This window comes from Pogona vitticeps, chromosome 1, assembly GCF_051106095.1.
Source record: "Pogona vitticeps strain Pit_001003342236 chromosome 1, PviZW2.1, whole genome shotgun sequence".
Taxonomy (NCBI): Eukaryota; Metazoa; Chordata; class Lepidosauria; order Squamata; family Agamidae; genus Pogona; species Pogona vitticeps.
Window position 1 is genome coordinate 247,582,754 of NC_135783.1, and position 14,595 is coordinate 247,597,348.

The following is a 14,595-nucleotide window of genomic DNA, read 5'->3' on the forward strand; positions in this document are numbered from 1 at the left end:
TATTTATTTATTTATTTATTTAACTTATATGCCGCCCACTCTACCCAAAGGTCTCTGGGCGGCTTACAACAATTAAAATTCAACTAAAATACAATAAAAGATAAAATGATTTAAATACAATTAAAATTGCCATCAGGACCCATAGTTGATGTTATTTCAATTAAATGTTATTTCAAATAATCATTCAGTCATGGTAAACTTTAAGCCCATTTACTGAAAAATACATTATAAAATAAACTACTTGAACATCTGGCTTGGTATAGACCTGGCTTGCTGTCCTAACTGAACACCTACATATCAACAGAGTTATTATGAGAAAAGCCTCATGCTAGGTTATCAGATACTAACAGAACAACTCCCATCCTATCACTTTTTCTTATATCTGACCGTTAACCCTGTGATTACCTATTGACTGACACTAGAAAAGAATCTGATTGGCTACACATGTGCTATTATAGAAATACAACTCATTCACTCTTATATTCACATATATACATACTGGGTTGCATAATTATATATTCTAACACATATTATACAATTCCATCCCATTCTCTGAGTGAGAGGGACCAGACCTGAGGAGTATTTGCATATTCAGATGACTACAGTTTGTCAGTTCATTCAATTGTTGGTAATTTAGACCAGTGGTTCTTAACCTTTGTTACTCGGATGCTTTTGAACTGCAACTCCCAGAAACCCCAGTCAGGACAGCTGGTGGTGAAGGCTTCTGGGAGTTGCAGTCCAAAACTCCTGAGTAACCCAAGGTTAAGAACCAGACTGGTTCTTAACCTTGGGTTACTCAGGAGTTTTGGACTGCAACTCCCAGAAGCCTTCACCACCAGCTGTCCTGACTGGGGTTTCTGGAAGTTGCAGTTCAAAAGCATCCGAGTAACAAAGGTTAAGAACCACTGATTTAGACTATGGTTTGTCCAAATAAGCAGTCTTTAAATGGTGGCTTTGATCTTGATTTGTTTGGAAAACCTAGTTAAAACTAACCATAGTTCTCAGTGCAGCTGACATTATAACCATAGCCCATTTAAAACAGAACAAAGTGTTTCCAATCTGCTCCCTGAAACTGATTTGAAGGAGAGGGGCTGAACCTATCCTTGGCTTAGCATTTGTATATCAAATAGGTCAATGACTTTGCTCTCTGCCCTTGCAACACAGGGGAACTTTTGGACATTTGGAATCCTCAACATGATGAGCAATATGTGAAAAGAACCACTAAATAAAATTCCTTTTTTTTGATCTGTAGACAGAATGGCAATCTGCTTTTATAGTTCAGACATCATAATTTCCCCAACATCTTCCTATTCTGTAGAGTTTGTGTCTGAGCACTTTAAACTGTCTCATATCTGAGTATAAAACCTAGATGAACTGGTATAGCTAAGTGCGTTGGGAGTGCTTGCCTGTGTACCCAGGGGCCTGAAGTCCAAATCCCCCCTTGGGAGCGGAACCAGTTGCGATCACTTGGAACATGTGTGGCTGATAGGGCTACGTGCCCTGCCACCTGTATGGCCTTGGGCAACCTGTGTGATCCCAGAGCAGCTATTGAAGGACAAACTGGCAAACTACTTCTAGTCTACAATAATCCTGCAGTATTTTTATACATTAAAAATTGGGTGATGATACACCATTAGATTATTATTATTATTGTTTTCAATGTAGCTTACTTTTGTCTCTTCTCATACTCTTACTGTATTTACACTTAAAAAAATGTATAAATGTCTGCCTATAGAAGCTTGTCCTTATACATCTAGTAAATTGAGCTGCAGTCCATATAAACATATGCCAAATAGAATTTACTAATCTTTAACATGCCACCAATATTCTTTTTTATTGGGGTGACCTCCTCGAACAAGACCTCAGGTGTCTTAGCCTCAGATATTTAAGTGTCTTGGACAGTGGGCTGTAATTTATCTTTCTGGAAGATATTGCCGAAGCAGCAGTCCAGGCTTCAGAAGCAGGATAGGAAATGTGGCTACACTGAAAATCCCTGATGCAATCCAGCTGTATCCAGAAAGTTACACATTCTTTTGTAGATTACAGTGAAAATTTTGACTGTGTGGATGTGAGGCAAAAGGTACCCAGTTGGAGGCTTCTGAGGGTGTGCCGTCCTCCACACTAGATGAAACTATCCTGTCACAGACTAAGACCTTGGAGAGGACTTTGAAAGAACTGAGTTTGGAAAATGAAGAACCAAAAAAGCTTGGGAAAAGAGCAACCAAAGAGGGAGACCCTTGAGCAGGAGAGGAAAACGTTATACAGTCGTGCCTCGCTAGACAGTTACCCCGCATGACATTGACTTTTTGCGATCGCTATAGTGATTCGCAAAACAGTTATTCCTATGGGGAATTTCACTGGACAATGTTTGGTCCCTGCTTCACAAACCGATTTTTGCTAGACGACGATTTTGACAGCTCCCTCCGTGCTCGCAAAACAGGTGTTTTCGGGACCTAAGCTTCGCAAGACAGAGATTTAAACAGCTGATTGGCAGTTCGCAAAGCGGCTTTCCTATGGCCAATCTTCGCTAGACAACGACGATTCTTCTCCATTGGAACCTATTAAACAGGTTTCAATGCATTCCAATGGGGAAATGCTTTTCACTAGACAATGATTTCGCTAAACAGTGATTTAAGTAGAACAGATTATCATCATCTAGCGAGGCACCACTGTAAAGGGTAGGGAGAGAGATAGAGGGAGGGAGCAGTTGGAAATGGTGGAAGAGTTGTTGGGCTTTGGAGGATGAAGAAAAGAAGACAAGAAGAAGGGTGGGTAGAAATTGTGCAACAGGACCCATAGACAGGAGAGTGGATGGAGTTAAAGGTGCCGAGAGAGTTTGCAGGAGTGAAGAAGGAAAATATATATACAGAATGCCACCTTTTTGGGGAGGAAACTGAAGAAAGAGAAAGTAGGAAGAGAAAGAGAGAGAGAGAGAAAATGCGAGGCATGGAATAGGGAAAAGAGCACCATAGGAGGCCTCACGGGACGAGTCCCTTCAGAGCAAGATTACAGCCAGCACTGGGCATGAAAGTATCAGAACCCCAATAGGATTGGTCTCTTCCCCCCACCCCCCGCAATAAAGATGACAAGTGAAAACAAGAAGTCAGGCAACATTTCCAAATGGAGATATAAAGACTTGAATTCGACATCTCTGCTTGTTGGGAGGGACTTGTTAATGAACCACCTCTGAAGCAAGAGGCTACATTAAGTGTTGGTGTTAATTCCACTGACCTGTTAAAGAATAAAGATTTCTCATTGTTAAGAGATGAAGGCATGGCATCGCACTGTCCGTGGAGGGAAAGGTAGAGGAAGATGAGGTGGGGTCTGCACCCGATCACAGTGGATCATGAAAAGCTATGGCTTGTTTTAAAAGAAACAGATACAGTGGACTCTCGACTTACAGACAGCTCGACTTACAGACTTTTCGAGTTACAGACTTCTCTGGCTGCAAAATTTAGATTCGACTTGCAGCCAGAGAATCGACTTACAGACCAGAAAAAACCAAAATGGAATAAAAATAGAATAAAAACCACTGGTTATGGGATTAATCGGTTTTCAGTGCATTGTAGGTCAATGGAGATTCGACTAACAGACTTTTCGACTTGCAGCCACCATTCCAATACGGATTAATTCCTTAAGTAGAGGGTCCACTGTATGCTTCTTATCCCAACATGTATGAGAGATAGAACATGGAGAAACAGAATGGCAAAGGTGTCAGCCAGATGTACATTTTATTGCCCTATCCATTTAATCTACATGTAGAATCGCAATGCTATAGTCACTGTTAAGGTGATGCAAACATAGGAGACTAATAAACCCATGTCCTGGTTGCCTCCTTGAGCTACTTTTGCCTCCACTTCCTCATTAAAGCCACCATGTAAAGGGGGTGAGGAGTGAAACTAATTTACCATGGAGGATCCATTTTCAGAGTTTCATATGGCAGAAACCAGGGTCAGAACTAAAAAAATTCCAATTACTATAGATTAGAATTTCTCCGAGTTGCAGCATCAGAAGAAGTCGACCGCAGAGCAGGACGACTCATGCCCAGGAATAACTTGCTCTTGTGTAAAGTGGTGCCACAAGAGGATTTGTTTTGCTCTTGTATGCGACACTCTCACCAACTACGTACACGTTACTCCAGGACCAAGCTCACGTGCTTGGAAAGTCACGTCCTCTCCGTTGCGTCAAAGGCTGGACGGAAAGTCTTGGATCAGGGCTAACAGCTCTCGCTCTCTCTCTCTCTTCCTTAGGGAGCTGCCTAAACACTAGAGAAACAATCCGTATCAGAACTACAAAGTAGCTCAGCGGCAACTGTAAGACTTCGGCCTGACTTTGTCGCGCCATTTCCCCGTATTCCCAGTGACGTTACCTGCAAAAGAAGAAAAGAAAGCAACCGCACTGGTATATAGATATGGATCGCTGATGGCACGCTTTGGATGGGGGGGGGAAGCTACCCTTGCTGTCCGCTCCTCTCCCGCAGGAGTTGACTCTTTTTTTTTTTTTTTTTTTTGCTTCTGTCTTCCCGCACTGGCTTTGCCTGGTGCGTCCCTGACTTTGCTTAGCCTCTCTCCCTCTCCGTATTCGTTATCCTCTCTCTCTCTCTCTCTCTCTCTCTCTCTCTCTCTCTCTCCCTTTTCCCCGCGGGGCTACGCAACGGCCCCGCCTCCTTTCCCCGACTGATTTACTACACTGGCCCCGCTGGCCTTGCCCGCCGGTGGCGCGGCTAGTAGGGCACTGGGTCGTCCCGGGTGCCGCTCCGAGGCGCTCTAGGACCCAGCGGCGAAGAAGCAGGCGCTGATCCCATGTGCTCGGGTCCCCTCCCCCCTGCCTGCCCGCCTGCCTATCTCTATTGTCTGAGCAGCCCGGCGGCGGCGGCGGCGGTGGCGGCCAGGAGAGGCAGGCAGGCAGGCCGGCCGGCGGGCGAGGAGGGAGCGATGCGCGGCGGGAGCGGCGCGCAGGCAGACCGGCGCTGACTGCTCGCCCGCCCGCCCGCACCTGGAGTTCCAGCGCCCCGCGGGCAGGCCGGACTGGGTTGGACATGCGCCCCGCCTTGGCGGGCGTGGGAATCTGAACCAAAGGAGGGATCCGATCGATCCGATCCGATCCGATCGGGACGGACAGGATGGAGTCCCGTCGCGGTCTCCCCTGCTGGCTCCTGCTTGCAGTCGCGGTGGTCGCCTGGGCTCCCAGAGGTGAGTCGGCACCTGGCTTCTTTCGGCACCCTGGTCTGCCTTCGAGGCAAGGCGGTGAGCGAGCGAGCTCTCTTTTGCGCTCGGGATCTGGATCCGGAGGTCCCGCGAGTTTGTTGTTTCGAAGGGAGCGAAGGAGCGGTGGGTCAGCCTGGCCCCTCTCCCTCTACCAGGAGGACCCCCCTGTCCCCCAGCCTTCCCCCTCGTCCCTTTTGGGCTGAGAACCCCCTAAAAGAGTAGGATGATGAAAAACTACAGTGCTTTTCCCTTGTGATCTCCATGGAAACAGCGAGCACCGCTGCAAGTCGGCGGGAGAGCCAACGAGCGGGACCTTCGCCCTCCGCTCCCCCCTTCAGTAAAGATGCCCCTGTGGTCGTTTCCTGAGATGGCAATGCCTCTCAGTCATCCACCCGCCCCGATCCCTCGGGGATCCCCTTGGCTGGCGAGGTACAGTATCAGGTTGCCTATATCAACACTGTCCAGCCAGCCCATCGGGTCCTCCTTGCCGAGCGTGGCGAGCTTATCTTCGCTCCCCGCCACGAACTCCGCCGGCCCCTTGTCCCCCTGCTTCGCCGTTCGCCTTGGGTCTTTTGCTAGGAGCGCTACCTGCTGCAGGCGCCTAAGGGAGGGGGGAGGTTAGTCGCTTCTCCCAAGGGACTTCTCTTGTAATGCAAATAGATCTTCCATAGGTCTGTTCCCGCTATAATTCAATTAGCTTTTAGGAGTGCTCCCCTCCCCTCTTGCTTGTTCCAGCAGGACAAGATTAATCCCCACTGTGCATCTTCCCCTCCACCTACATCCATCTTTATGGTGGACAGGCTGCTTGTAAATGATTTAAGCCCTTCTGCTGATACGCCTTCCCTTGGGAGCTGAAGCTGCAAAAAAAAAAAAACTCGTATTTTGAAGGGACAGGCAGCAGTTGCTAAAACCAAAGCGCCCCCCCCACTACCTGTTCCTTAAAAGGATTCCTTCCAAACCTGTCACATAGCATTCCAAAAATGTTCTCCTCCTAATATGGGTGTTCGTAGGAATTCATTTTCTACCAGCACCGCTATGTGTTTGTAGTCTTGCTTTTGACTTCTATGCATGCAATATTTTTAAATTATTATTACAGACATTTTCTGCAGTAATGATGTGTAGCGTCACTCGGATGGTGTTTGCTTTTTAAGAAAACTTGCTGTATCCTTGGTCAAATGTTGCTGTACTTTGCAGGATTGTATGTGCTTAAAGGAAGCATCAGAATACCATAATATCTGCACAGATTAGCCTCTCCGGTACCAGCACTCTTGATGTGTGGGGCTAAAACTCCCATCATCCTCAGAGGGCATGGTTAACAGCACATGGGGGAGGACTCCCAGTTTGGGGAGGCCATTATGGACATTTGCTCCTTTTCTGATATAAATCTTTGTATTGCTGAGTTTTCAGAGAAGCAGCTGTTAGTCTGGTTCAGCAATGCATGACAGAAACAAAATAAAAATAAAGTAGAACTATTATGTCACCCTGAAAACCAGCAGACTTATTTCCGTGTCAGCTTTTGTGGGCAACAATGCATTCCCTCAGACTGAGGCGTAAGTGTGGATTGATATCCAAGAGCAACTTAAGCAGCACCTCTGGAACCACAATATGCATAGCATTTGCAAAGAAAACAGGTGTTATTTGGCGGTGTGTAGTGAATATCCTCAATAGTGTCACCTCTGGTGCTTCATTTTTGCCAGATAAGGAGTTCCCAACATTATTTGCTGCAACAGTTCCATACCAAATCCTTGTTCCATTAATAGAAAGCAGATTAAACCATGTAGTGGTTTGGGCTGAGAAGGCTGCTGAGTGCAATGCCATCTGGGGGTCCATTTTCCACCCATGAGTAAATCCTGCTTCTTGGTGCTGTTCGTGGAAAGGGAGTGTGTGCATGCATGTGTGTGTGTGTGTATGTGTGTGTGTGTGTATTGGGGGATAGGGAGTTTATTGTTATGAGTATCCATTTTTGATGTAATTGCAGAACTGGTAGACATTTTAAAGAAAGGAAACTGTCACGGGAGATGGCAAAAGGGAGGGTGCTCTTGCAGGAGACTGGGGAAGCAGCTTGCCTACTACCTCTCCCCACCCTGACCCACAGGTCTGCTTGGAGGGAGCGAGGTCAACATCAGATGAAGAATGGGGTTATATCTGGATTGCACTGTCAAACTGATGAGGGGGAAATTGATGAAAGAAAGAGTGATTAGCAGAGAATGGGGCAGAGGTGTCAGAGGTCACACCCTAGGGGACGAAAGGAGCCCAATGTGTAAAGAGCCACTTGTTCCCTTCCTCTCTCCCCCCCCCCCACCTGTCCCTTCTCAATTCTGGGACCTGATGGGGCAGAGTGTGATGTCATGGTATCTCACAGCCATCTGCTCCTTCTTGGAAGGAAGTGGGGAGGGAACCTGGGGCAAGCTGAGCGTGGGGGGGGGTTGAGGGTGGGGAGGGTGCCCCGCCTTCCCCAGCCGGTCTACGGGTTGAAAAAGGTTGGGGACCCCTGTGTTAAGGGATCTCCTCAGGGCTCAGCTTCAGTTAATGCAGTCATTGTCCTGTGGGGTGGGGGGTTATTTGTTTGATGCTCTGCTTGTCTGCTACTCTGCATGCATATCGTGCAGGGAGCAGGTGGGCAGAGCAAAAGAACTCCATTTATGGGAGCTGCATTATTGTCTTAGATATAATGCACTGTGCTGTCTGTCTGTCTATGTTAGTTTTGTTCGTTTGTGGGACTGGGCATCCCCCCCACCCCATATTGCCTGTGTCTTCTGTCTTCAGTGTAATATCCCATCTTCATCTTATTGGCCAAAATCAAAGATAGGATTATGTGGTTTGGATTTTTGTTCTATGATTTTCTTTGGTAAACTTTGCAATTTCTATACAAAAACAAGCTTTACATTAACCACAGTTAAAATACAGTTTCCCAGTTCTTAGTAAATATAGCCTGCTGATCCAGCAGTTGGAGAAGTTATACACACTGGTCAAGAATTGACCCAAAATTGCTGTTTGTCTCCCTCAATCAAAACTGCATTTGGGCAGAATTAGATAGTGGAGGATTTTCTGATTTTTTTAAAAAAATGGTAAGTATTTTTCAAAAGACATCCCAAAAAAATGAACACACTTTGTTTTGCATATGTTAGGATTTTTGGGCTGTTTATTGAGAGAGAGAGAGAGAGAGAGAGAGAGAGAGAGAGTTTTGTATGTGTGTGTGTGTATTTCCTGCCCAAGGGAATCTGATATCCTTTGTGAATTTCTTTTTATGCTTATGTTAACACATCCTTTGGGATGCTGTATGGCACACAGTATTTTTGGCAGGGTCCTTCCCAATTCCCTGATTTAGGATGTCACATGTGTAGTGTTAGAATTTGGAGGAGAAAATGGCTGGCCAGCTCTTATCAAGGGACTCGGCTAGCTAGTCAAGTGGAAATCACTCAGACCCCTGAACCAAGAAGGCTAACATCATTTTGGTTGCTCCACCGAGGTCTGAAATCTGAGTTCAGTGCATGTCATGCAACTCACTTCCTGTTTAGCCTAGAGGGACTTAGCAGAGATGTGATGAGTGTTATGTGCTGTGAAGTCATGTCCAACTATAGTGACCGGAATACGGTTCTCAAGCTATGTGAGATAATTCAAAGAGTGGTTTAACTGGTACCCCCCCCCCCCACACACACACACTGAGTTTCCACGGCTAAGACAGAATTGGAACCCAGATCTCCTAATCTGTCTTTCTGTCCACCACACCATACTGGATCTCCAAGATATGATGACGGCCTTCAAATGTGAATCCATAATCACCCTCCCTACTAATGCAACCATCTGGTTCTAATCCTGCCCTCTGGAGCAAGAGAGCTCAGGAGAGATCAAGACTGTTCTATCGCTAGCATGACAGCCTTTCAGATATTAAAGAGAGACAATAGAGGCCTTCCAGTATCTAAAAGGCTGTCAGAGGTAGAACAGACTTGAGCGCTCTTTCTCCAGAGGGTAGGATTAGAACCAGATGGTGGAGTTTGCAAAAAGGCAGATTTTGGCTAAACATTAGAAGAATCATCCAGATGGTATGCAATATTTGTGAGTGGAACAAACTGCCTCAGGAAGTGGAGAACTCTCCTTTACTACAGATATCTAAGTGGAGAGTGGGTGGCCGTTTGTCAAGAATGGAGTATTCCATCCTGCGTTGTACATCTTAAACTGAGCAGGAGTTGGGAATAGATGATGTCCAGGGAAGTTCTGAGTTCAAGTTTCCACCCAGCCAGGAAGTTCATCATGTATCCTTGGTCAGGACATTATATCCTAGATCAGTCGACCTTATGAACTGTTGAGAGAGTAAAACAGGATGAAAACATGGTCTGACTGGGGATGATAATGGAAGTTGTAGTCCAGCAGGTCTGGAGGCCAACTAGTTGGGGAAGATTGCTAGATTCACTGCACTGATCTCTGTGTTGGAAAGATGGGATTCAGGGAATGGTCAGGGTAACTTTGGCAGAGCTCCCTAGGATTATGGTGCTTGGATGGCTAGCATTGTCACACTTAAAAAAAAGAATGGGCAAGGTTCTTGCTCAAAACTCCTTTTGTCTACGGCCGGTCCAGTGTTAGACAGAGTGAGGTGGCTGTCTCAGAGAGCAGAAGCTAGAGAAGGTGGGGAAGGGCAGAAATGGCAAGCATCTGTTCAGCTATTGAGCATCCTTAAACTAATCTCTTTTGGTCACCTGCTGTGGGGAACACTGTCCTGTTACCAATTTTGACTAAGATTGAAGTGCCAGTCTGGTCAGCTTCCATATATAGAATTGAGACGAGGAGCACCTTCATATCCATTGTCTTTTCAAAAAATAAATAAATGTGTCATCAAATTGATTCCAACTTGTGACACACCTTGCTGGGATTCCGTCGCTATAAGGTACTAAGAAGTGGCTTCTCATTTTCTTATTTGTGGGTGGAGAGCTGGGATTGTGCAACTGGCCCAAGGCTACAGAAGCGGAATCTTTTCCAAGGAGGCACACTGGGGAATTCAACTCCTCATGTCTGGCTCACTGAGCTATGCATCTAGTTGTCTTATGCCTTAGGCCAGGCTTGTCCAACCTGCGGCCCGAGGGCCGCATGTGGCCCAGGTCAGCTCATAATGTGGCCCAGTGTAATTTTTTTTTTTTAAAAAAAAAAATTCCAAAGTTTCAAGATACACTGCCGGCGCTTGCGGCCGGAATGTGGCCGGGGCATGTCACAACGGGGGGGGGGGGGAGAGGGAAGGAAGGCGCGGGAGGGGAGGGGAGAGGGGGGCTGTGTGACTGCATTGTGCCATCCCTATCAATAAGTGGACCCCCTCCCGGCCCCATAAAGCCACCGGAGTCGAAGCTGGCAGCCTTTGCTGTCTGAGATCGCAGCTGTTGGTAAGCACGCTTGGAGCGGGGGTGTGGAGGACGGCTAGGGCTGCCCCCCCCATGCGGCCCAAACCAAATTTATGTGCTGCCCAAACCAAATTTTCATCTTCTAATGTGGCCCAGGGAAGGTGAAAAGTTGGACACCCCTGCCTTAGGCGGTCAAATAACTTGAGTTCTCCCTGTTTTTCTCATAGCACAATGACTTCTTCTTCTTCTTCTTCTTCTTCTTCTTCTTCTTCTTCTTCTTCTTCTTCTTCTTCTTCTTCTAAAATAATAATAATAATAATAATAATAATAATAATAATAATAATAATAATAATAATAATAATAATAATAATAATAATAATAATAATAATAATAATAATTTCTTTTTTAAAAAACACCAGGCACAGTCAACATTCTAAAAACATTGGCTAGTATTATATAACAGATACAAGTTTTAACCCAAACCCTAAGTATCTGTTAAATATCGGCACAGTATATATACTGTTCCTAATATTGCCATTTTTTGTAGCTCTGATGGTGTGATTTCTATGATCTGCAACTGCTTATAGTACTGTGTGAACTTTCTTGATATTGTTCCCAAAACCCCAGTGACTACAAGGACCACTGAAGTGTGCTTCTTCCAAAGGCAAGATGTCGATTGCCAGGTCTCTGTACTTTGTTAGTTTTTTCAATTCTTTATTTTCAGCTCTGGCATCCCCTGGAATTTCAATGTCAGTGATCCAGACATTTCTTCATTTTACTACTATGTTTGGTACGTTATGTTCAAGGTGTCTATCTGTTTGGATCCAGAAATCCCGCAAGATCTTGACTTCCTCATTTTCTGACATGTTCTCTACCTGATGTTCCCATGGGTTTTTGGAGGTTGGCAAGTTATATTCTTTGCATAACAACCAGTGCACTAATTTTGCCACTTGATCATGTCTAATTTTGTAATCTGTGCAGTCTTTGGACACGTAGATGAGGTGTGGCACCAGTTCACACTTTTTCTTGGAAGAGTTGACATTTAGCACTAATTCCTTGGATCTTAGCTTTCATCTCAGTTTGGAGTGCTTGTTCTTGTGCAACAAAAATCAAGCCTTTGGTTTCTTTCTTATGGGTCCTCAGTTTTAGCCATGCCCATGTTCAGTTATGATCATGCTTTCCATCAATATTTCTCAGGTGTTGTCCATGTAGTGGTTTATTTTTACAACTGTTTAATTTATTTTCAAATAATTGTTTCTTATATTGAACTTTTGTTTCTGTTGTTTTAAAAATATCCCCTCATTTTCACTGCCTTAAGTAATTTTTCTCTGCTTGTACTGGTATAATCATTTAGGCTTCTTTTTTTCTCCTCTACTACCTCCTGTATTTGCAGTAAAATCCACGGCCTCTGATTTTTCATGGTAAATTATCTGTCCACATCACTTTTTGGATGTAGTGTGTGATGCATATTCATTCATTTCCATGTTTTTTGATCCAATTCTTCTAATTCGTTTTGGGTATTTATTCCAGTTGGATATCTAATTACTAATTACTGGAACTGACCATGTGTTTATGGCTTTGATTGTGTTTCCACAATTTATTATTATTAATTTACTATTATCAATTATTATCAATTATCAATTACTATCAATTATAATTATAATTATAATTATAATTATAATTATAATTATAATTATAATTATTATTATTATTATTATTATTATTATTATTATTATTATTATTATTATTATTATTATTATTATTATTATTATTATTATTATTATTACCAATTACCAATTACCAATTACCAATTACCAATTTTTATTATTATTATTATTATTATTATTATTATTATTATTATTATTATTATTATTATTATTATTATTATTATTATTATTATTATTATTATTATTATTATTATACTGTAATCTTAGCAACAAAGCCTTGCCTCAGAAACAGTAAGATTAAGGCTTGAAGAACTGAACATGATGCCCCAGAGATAGAAAGAGGCAGCTTTATATTTCACTTCTTCTTTTGTCTATATTTCATTTATGCGGTTATTTTTGAAGAGCAGATCAAAAACAGAGGAACTCAAGGGACCAGCCTTGGAAAGATGCCTACTGGCTGGTGCAGAGAAGGCAGTTCCCATTCCCCAGTGGATCACTGCTAATATCTTTCCAAAGGACCGCCAGCAGCATGCTTCTTTAGCACTAGGGACATGCTGCATTTTTCTATATGGATAACTTATAGAATCTTGAACTTGGTTTCAGTTTTTTTTAAGTATCATCATTTTTAGCATTGTTTGGAAGCCAGCCCCCTCACAAGCTAAGGTTGATTCTCCAGTCTGTTTAAACATATATAAGCAGAGAGACAGAGGGAAAAAAACCCAACTCTATAGAGAAATACAGTATATATATAGAGAGAAACCTCACTACTCCTTGTCTTGTTGCATTAAAATGGCTGCTTTGAAAAATCTCAAATCCCAGGTGGAATTGAGGTGTTGCTAGACATATTAAGAAAATGAAACAAAGCGCATTAGTGAGCTGTTCAGAAGTTTAACTAGGCACAGTCTTTGGATTTCAGTGCTTATTTACTCTGCCAGAAGCACCAGTGAAAAATCCCCCGAAATGACTTACAGCTGCATTTCCTGACTGGCAATGTTTAAAAAAGGATTTGAGAGGGAACAATCTATAGAGTAAATATATTATAAGATCATATAAGTGGATAGCACAGCCTTTCAGCTTTGCTTTGCTTGTTTTTCTCTCTGTCAGAGCCGTTGGACTGAGATTTTCAATAATAAAATGGTAGGATCCAACTGCAGCATCATCCATTCTTTGGAGCATCCCTTGTGTTTATTGGAGCTTTTGGTATGAAATGAAAACCATCCCTCAAAACGGTATATATCTTTTATCCACACTCCTGGCTTTTCCCGGCTTAATTAATGCTGACGGATCCTTGGCCACCTTTGGAGTTCTGCTTTTCATAAAGATGAGCCCTTTCTACCACTGCTCTAGTTGATTGCCGTCTTTTCATTAGTCTGACCTGGCAGTGGCTTATTAATTCCACAGAGGGCAGCTGAAAGGAGGGGCTGCGTGTGTTTTGCTAACACCCAGGCAGTTCTTGGGCGAGGTTCTACTAGAGATGTATGGTCTTAAGAATTAAATGGTCTGCCTAGAAACCCTTTCTCCTTTCAGCTACTTGGTTTTTTCATTCCCTTGTCTCATCTGATGTGATGTTCATAGCAATATCTGAGTACCTAGAGGCTTCAGGGAGTTAGGAGGTTTGAATGTTTAACAGAAGAAAGAAGAAACGCAAACACAGTAGCTTCATATCTGGCCTTTCCTGAGCCTCCTGATAATTTGTATCTGCCTTAGAAAGGGGACGTGATTTTTCTTTTACAGTTTCCACTCATTATTTTTTTAAAGTGTGTCTTGTGCATTGCGTTGTTTAAATTTAGTCCTTCCAAATCTTCCATCATGAAAATGTTTTCTTCCCAAAAGGCAACTAAGATTTCCACACTAGAATGTTGCACGGTTAACACAGACAAGGATTTTAAATGGCTACTGGGATAACCCACCGGGCAGTGCTCGCTTTGTTTAGGCCCGACTGAAAAGCAAAGGAGTGGCACAAGAGCTCTCCATTCATTTCACTGTGGTCAGAGAGGAAATCCTCTGTGTCAAGGATTGTTGGACTAGATATCAGTTTGTGTAACGTTCGTGTCTAATGTTGCCTCAGGAGGTGCTGGGGTAGCAATCTGCCAACTGGTGTGCAGCCCTGGTGCAATCCCATCTCAGGTGTAATAATGTACATAGCTTTAACAGATACCCAGTGTGGTGTAGTTGACAGAGGGATGGATTAGGACTCCAAAGACCTGGGTTCAAATCCCTGCTCAGCCATGGAACTCAGTGGGTGCAGGATGGAACTGTTAAAGCCACTCCTTAAATACCCCATTCCCCTTGAAAGTCCTGTTAGGATCACTGGAAGTCAGTTCAGACTCAATGGCATGTAACACAAGTATACAACTTGCCAGAGAGTAAGCCCCATTGTGGGACTTCCCTTCG

The 14,595-nt window shown here is 43.8% G+C and overlaps 1 protein-coding gene across 2 annotated transcripts in view; it reads left to right on the top strand.

Annotated features, from left to right (window-relative positions):
* Window positions 1-4,997: 4,997 nt before the first annotated feature.
* Window positions 4,998-14,595, top strand: part of TMEM132A (transmembrane protein 132A) — a 30,355-nt gene continuing 20,757 nt past the window's right edge. Inside the window, exon 1 of one of the 2 annotated variants that reach the window (XM_020792428.3) lies at window positions 4,998-5,192. In XM_020792428.3, the coding sequence (XP_020648087.3) occupies window positions 5,123-5,192 (70 nt within the window). In that variant the 5' untranslated portion in view covers window positions 4,998-5,122. The remainder of the gene's footprint in view (window positions 5,193-14,595) is intronic. The other variant, XM_020792427.3, reaches the window with a different exon arrangement.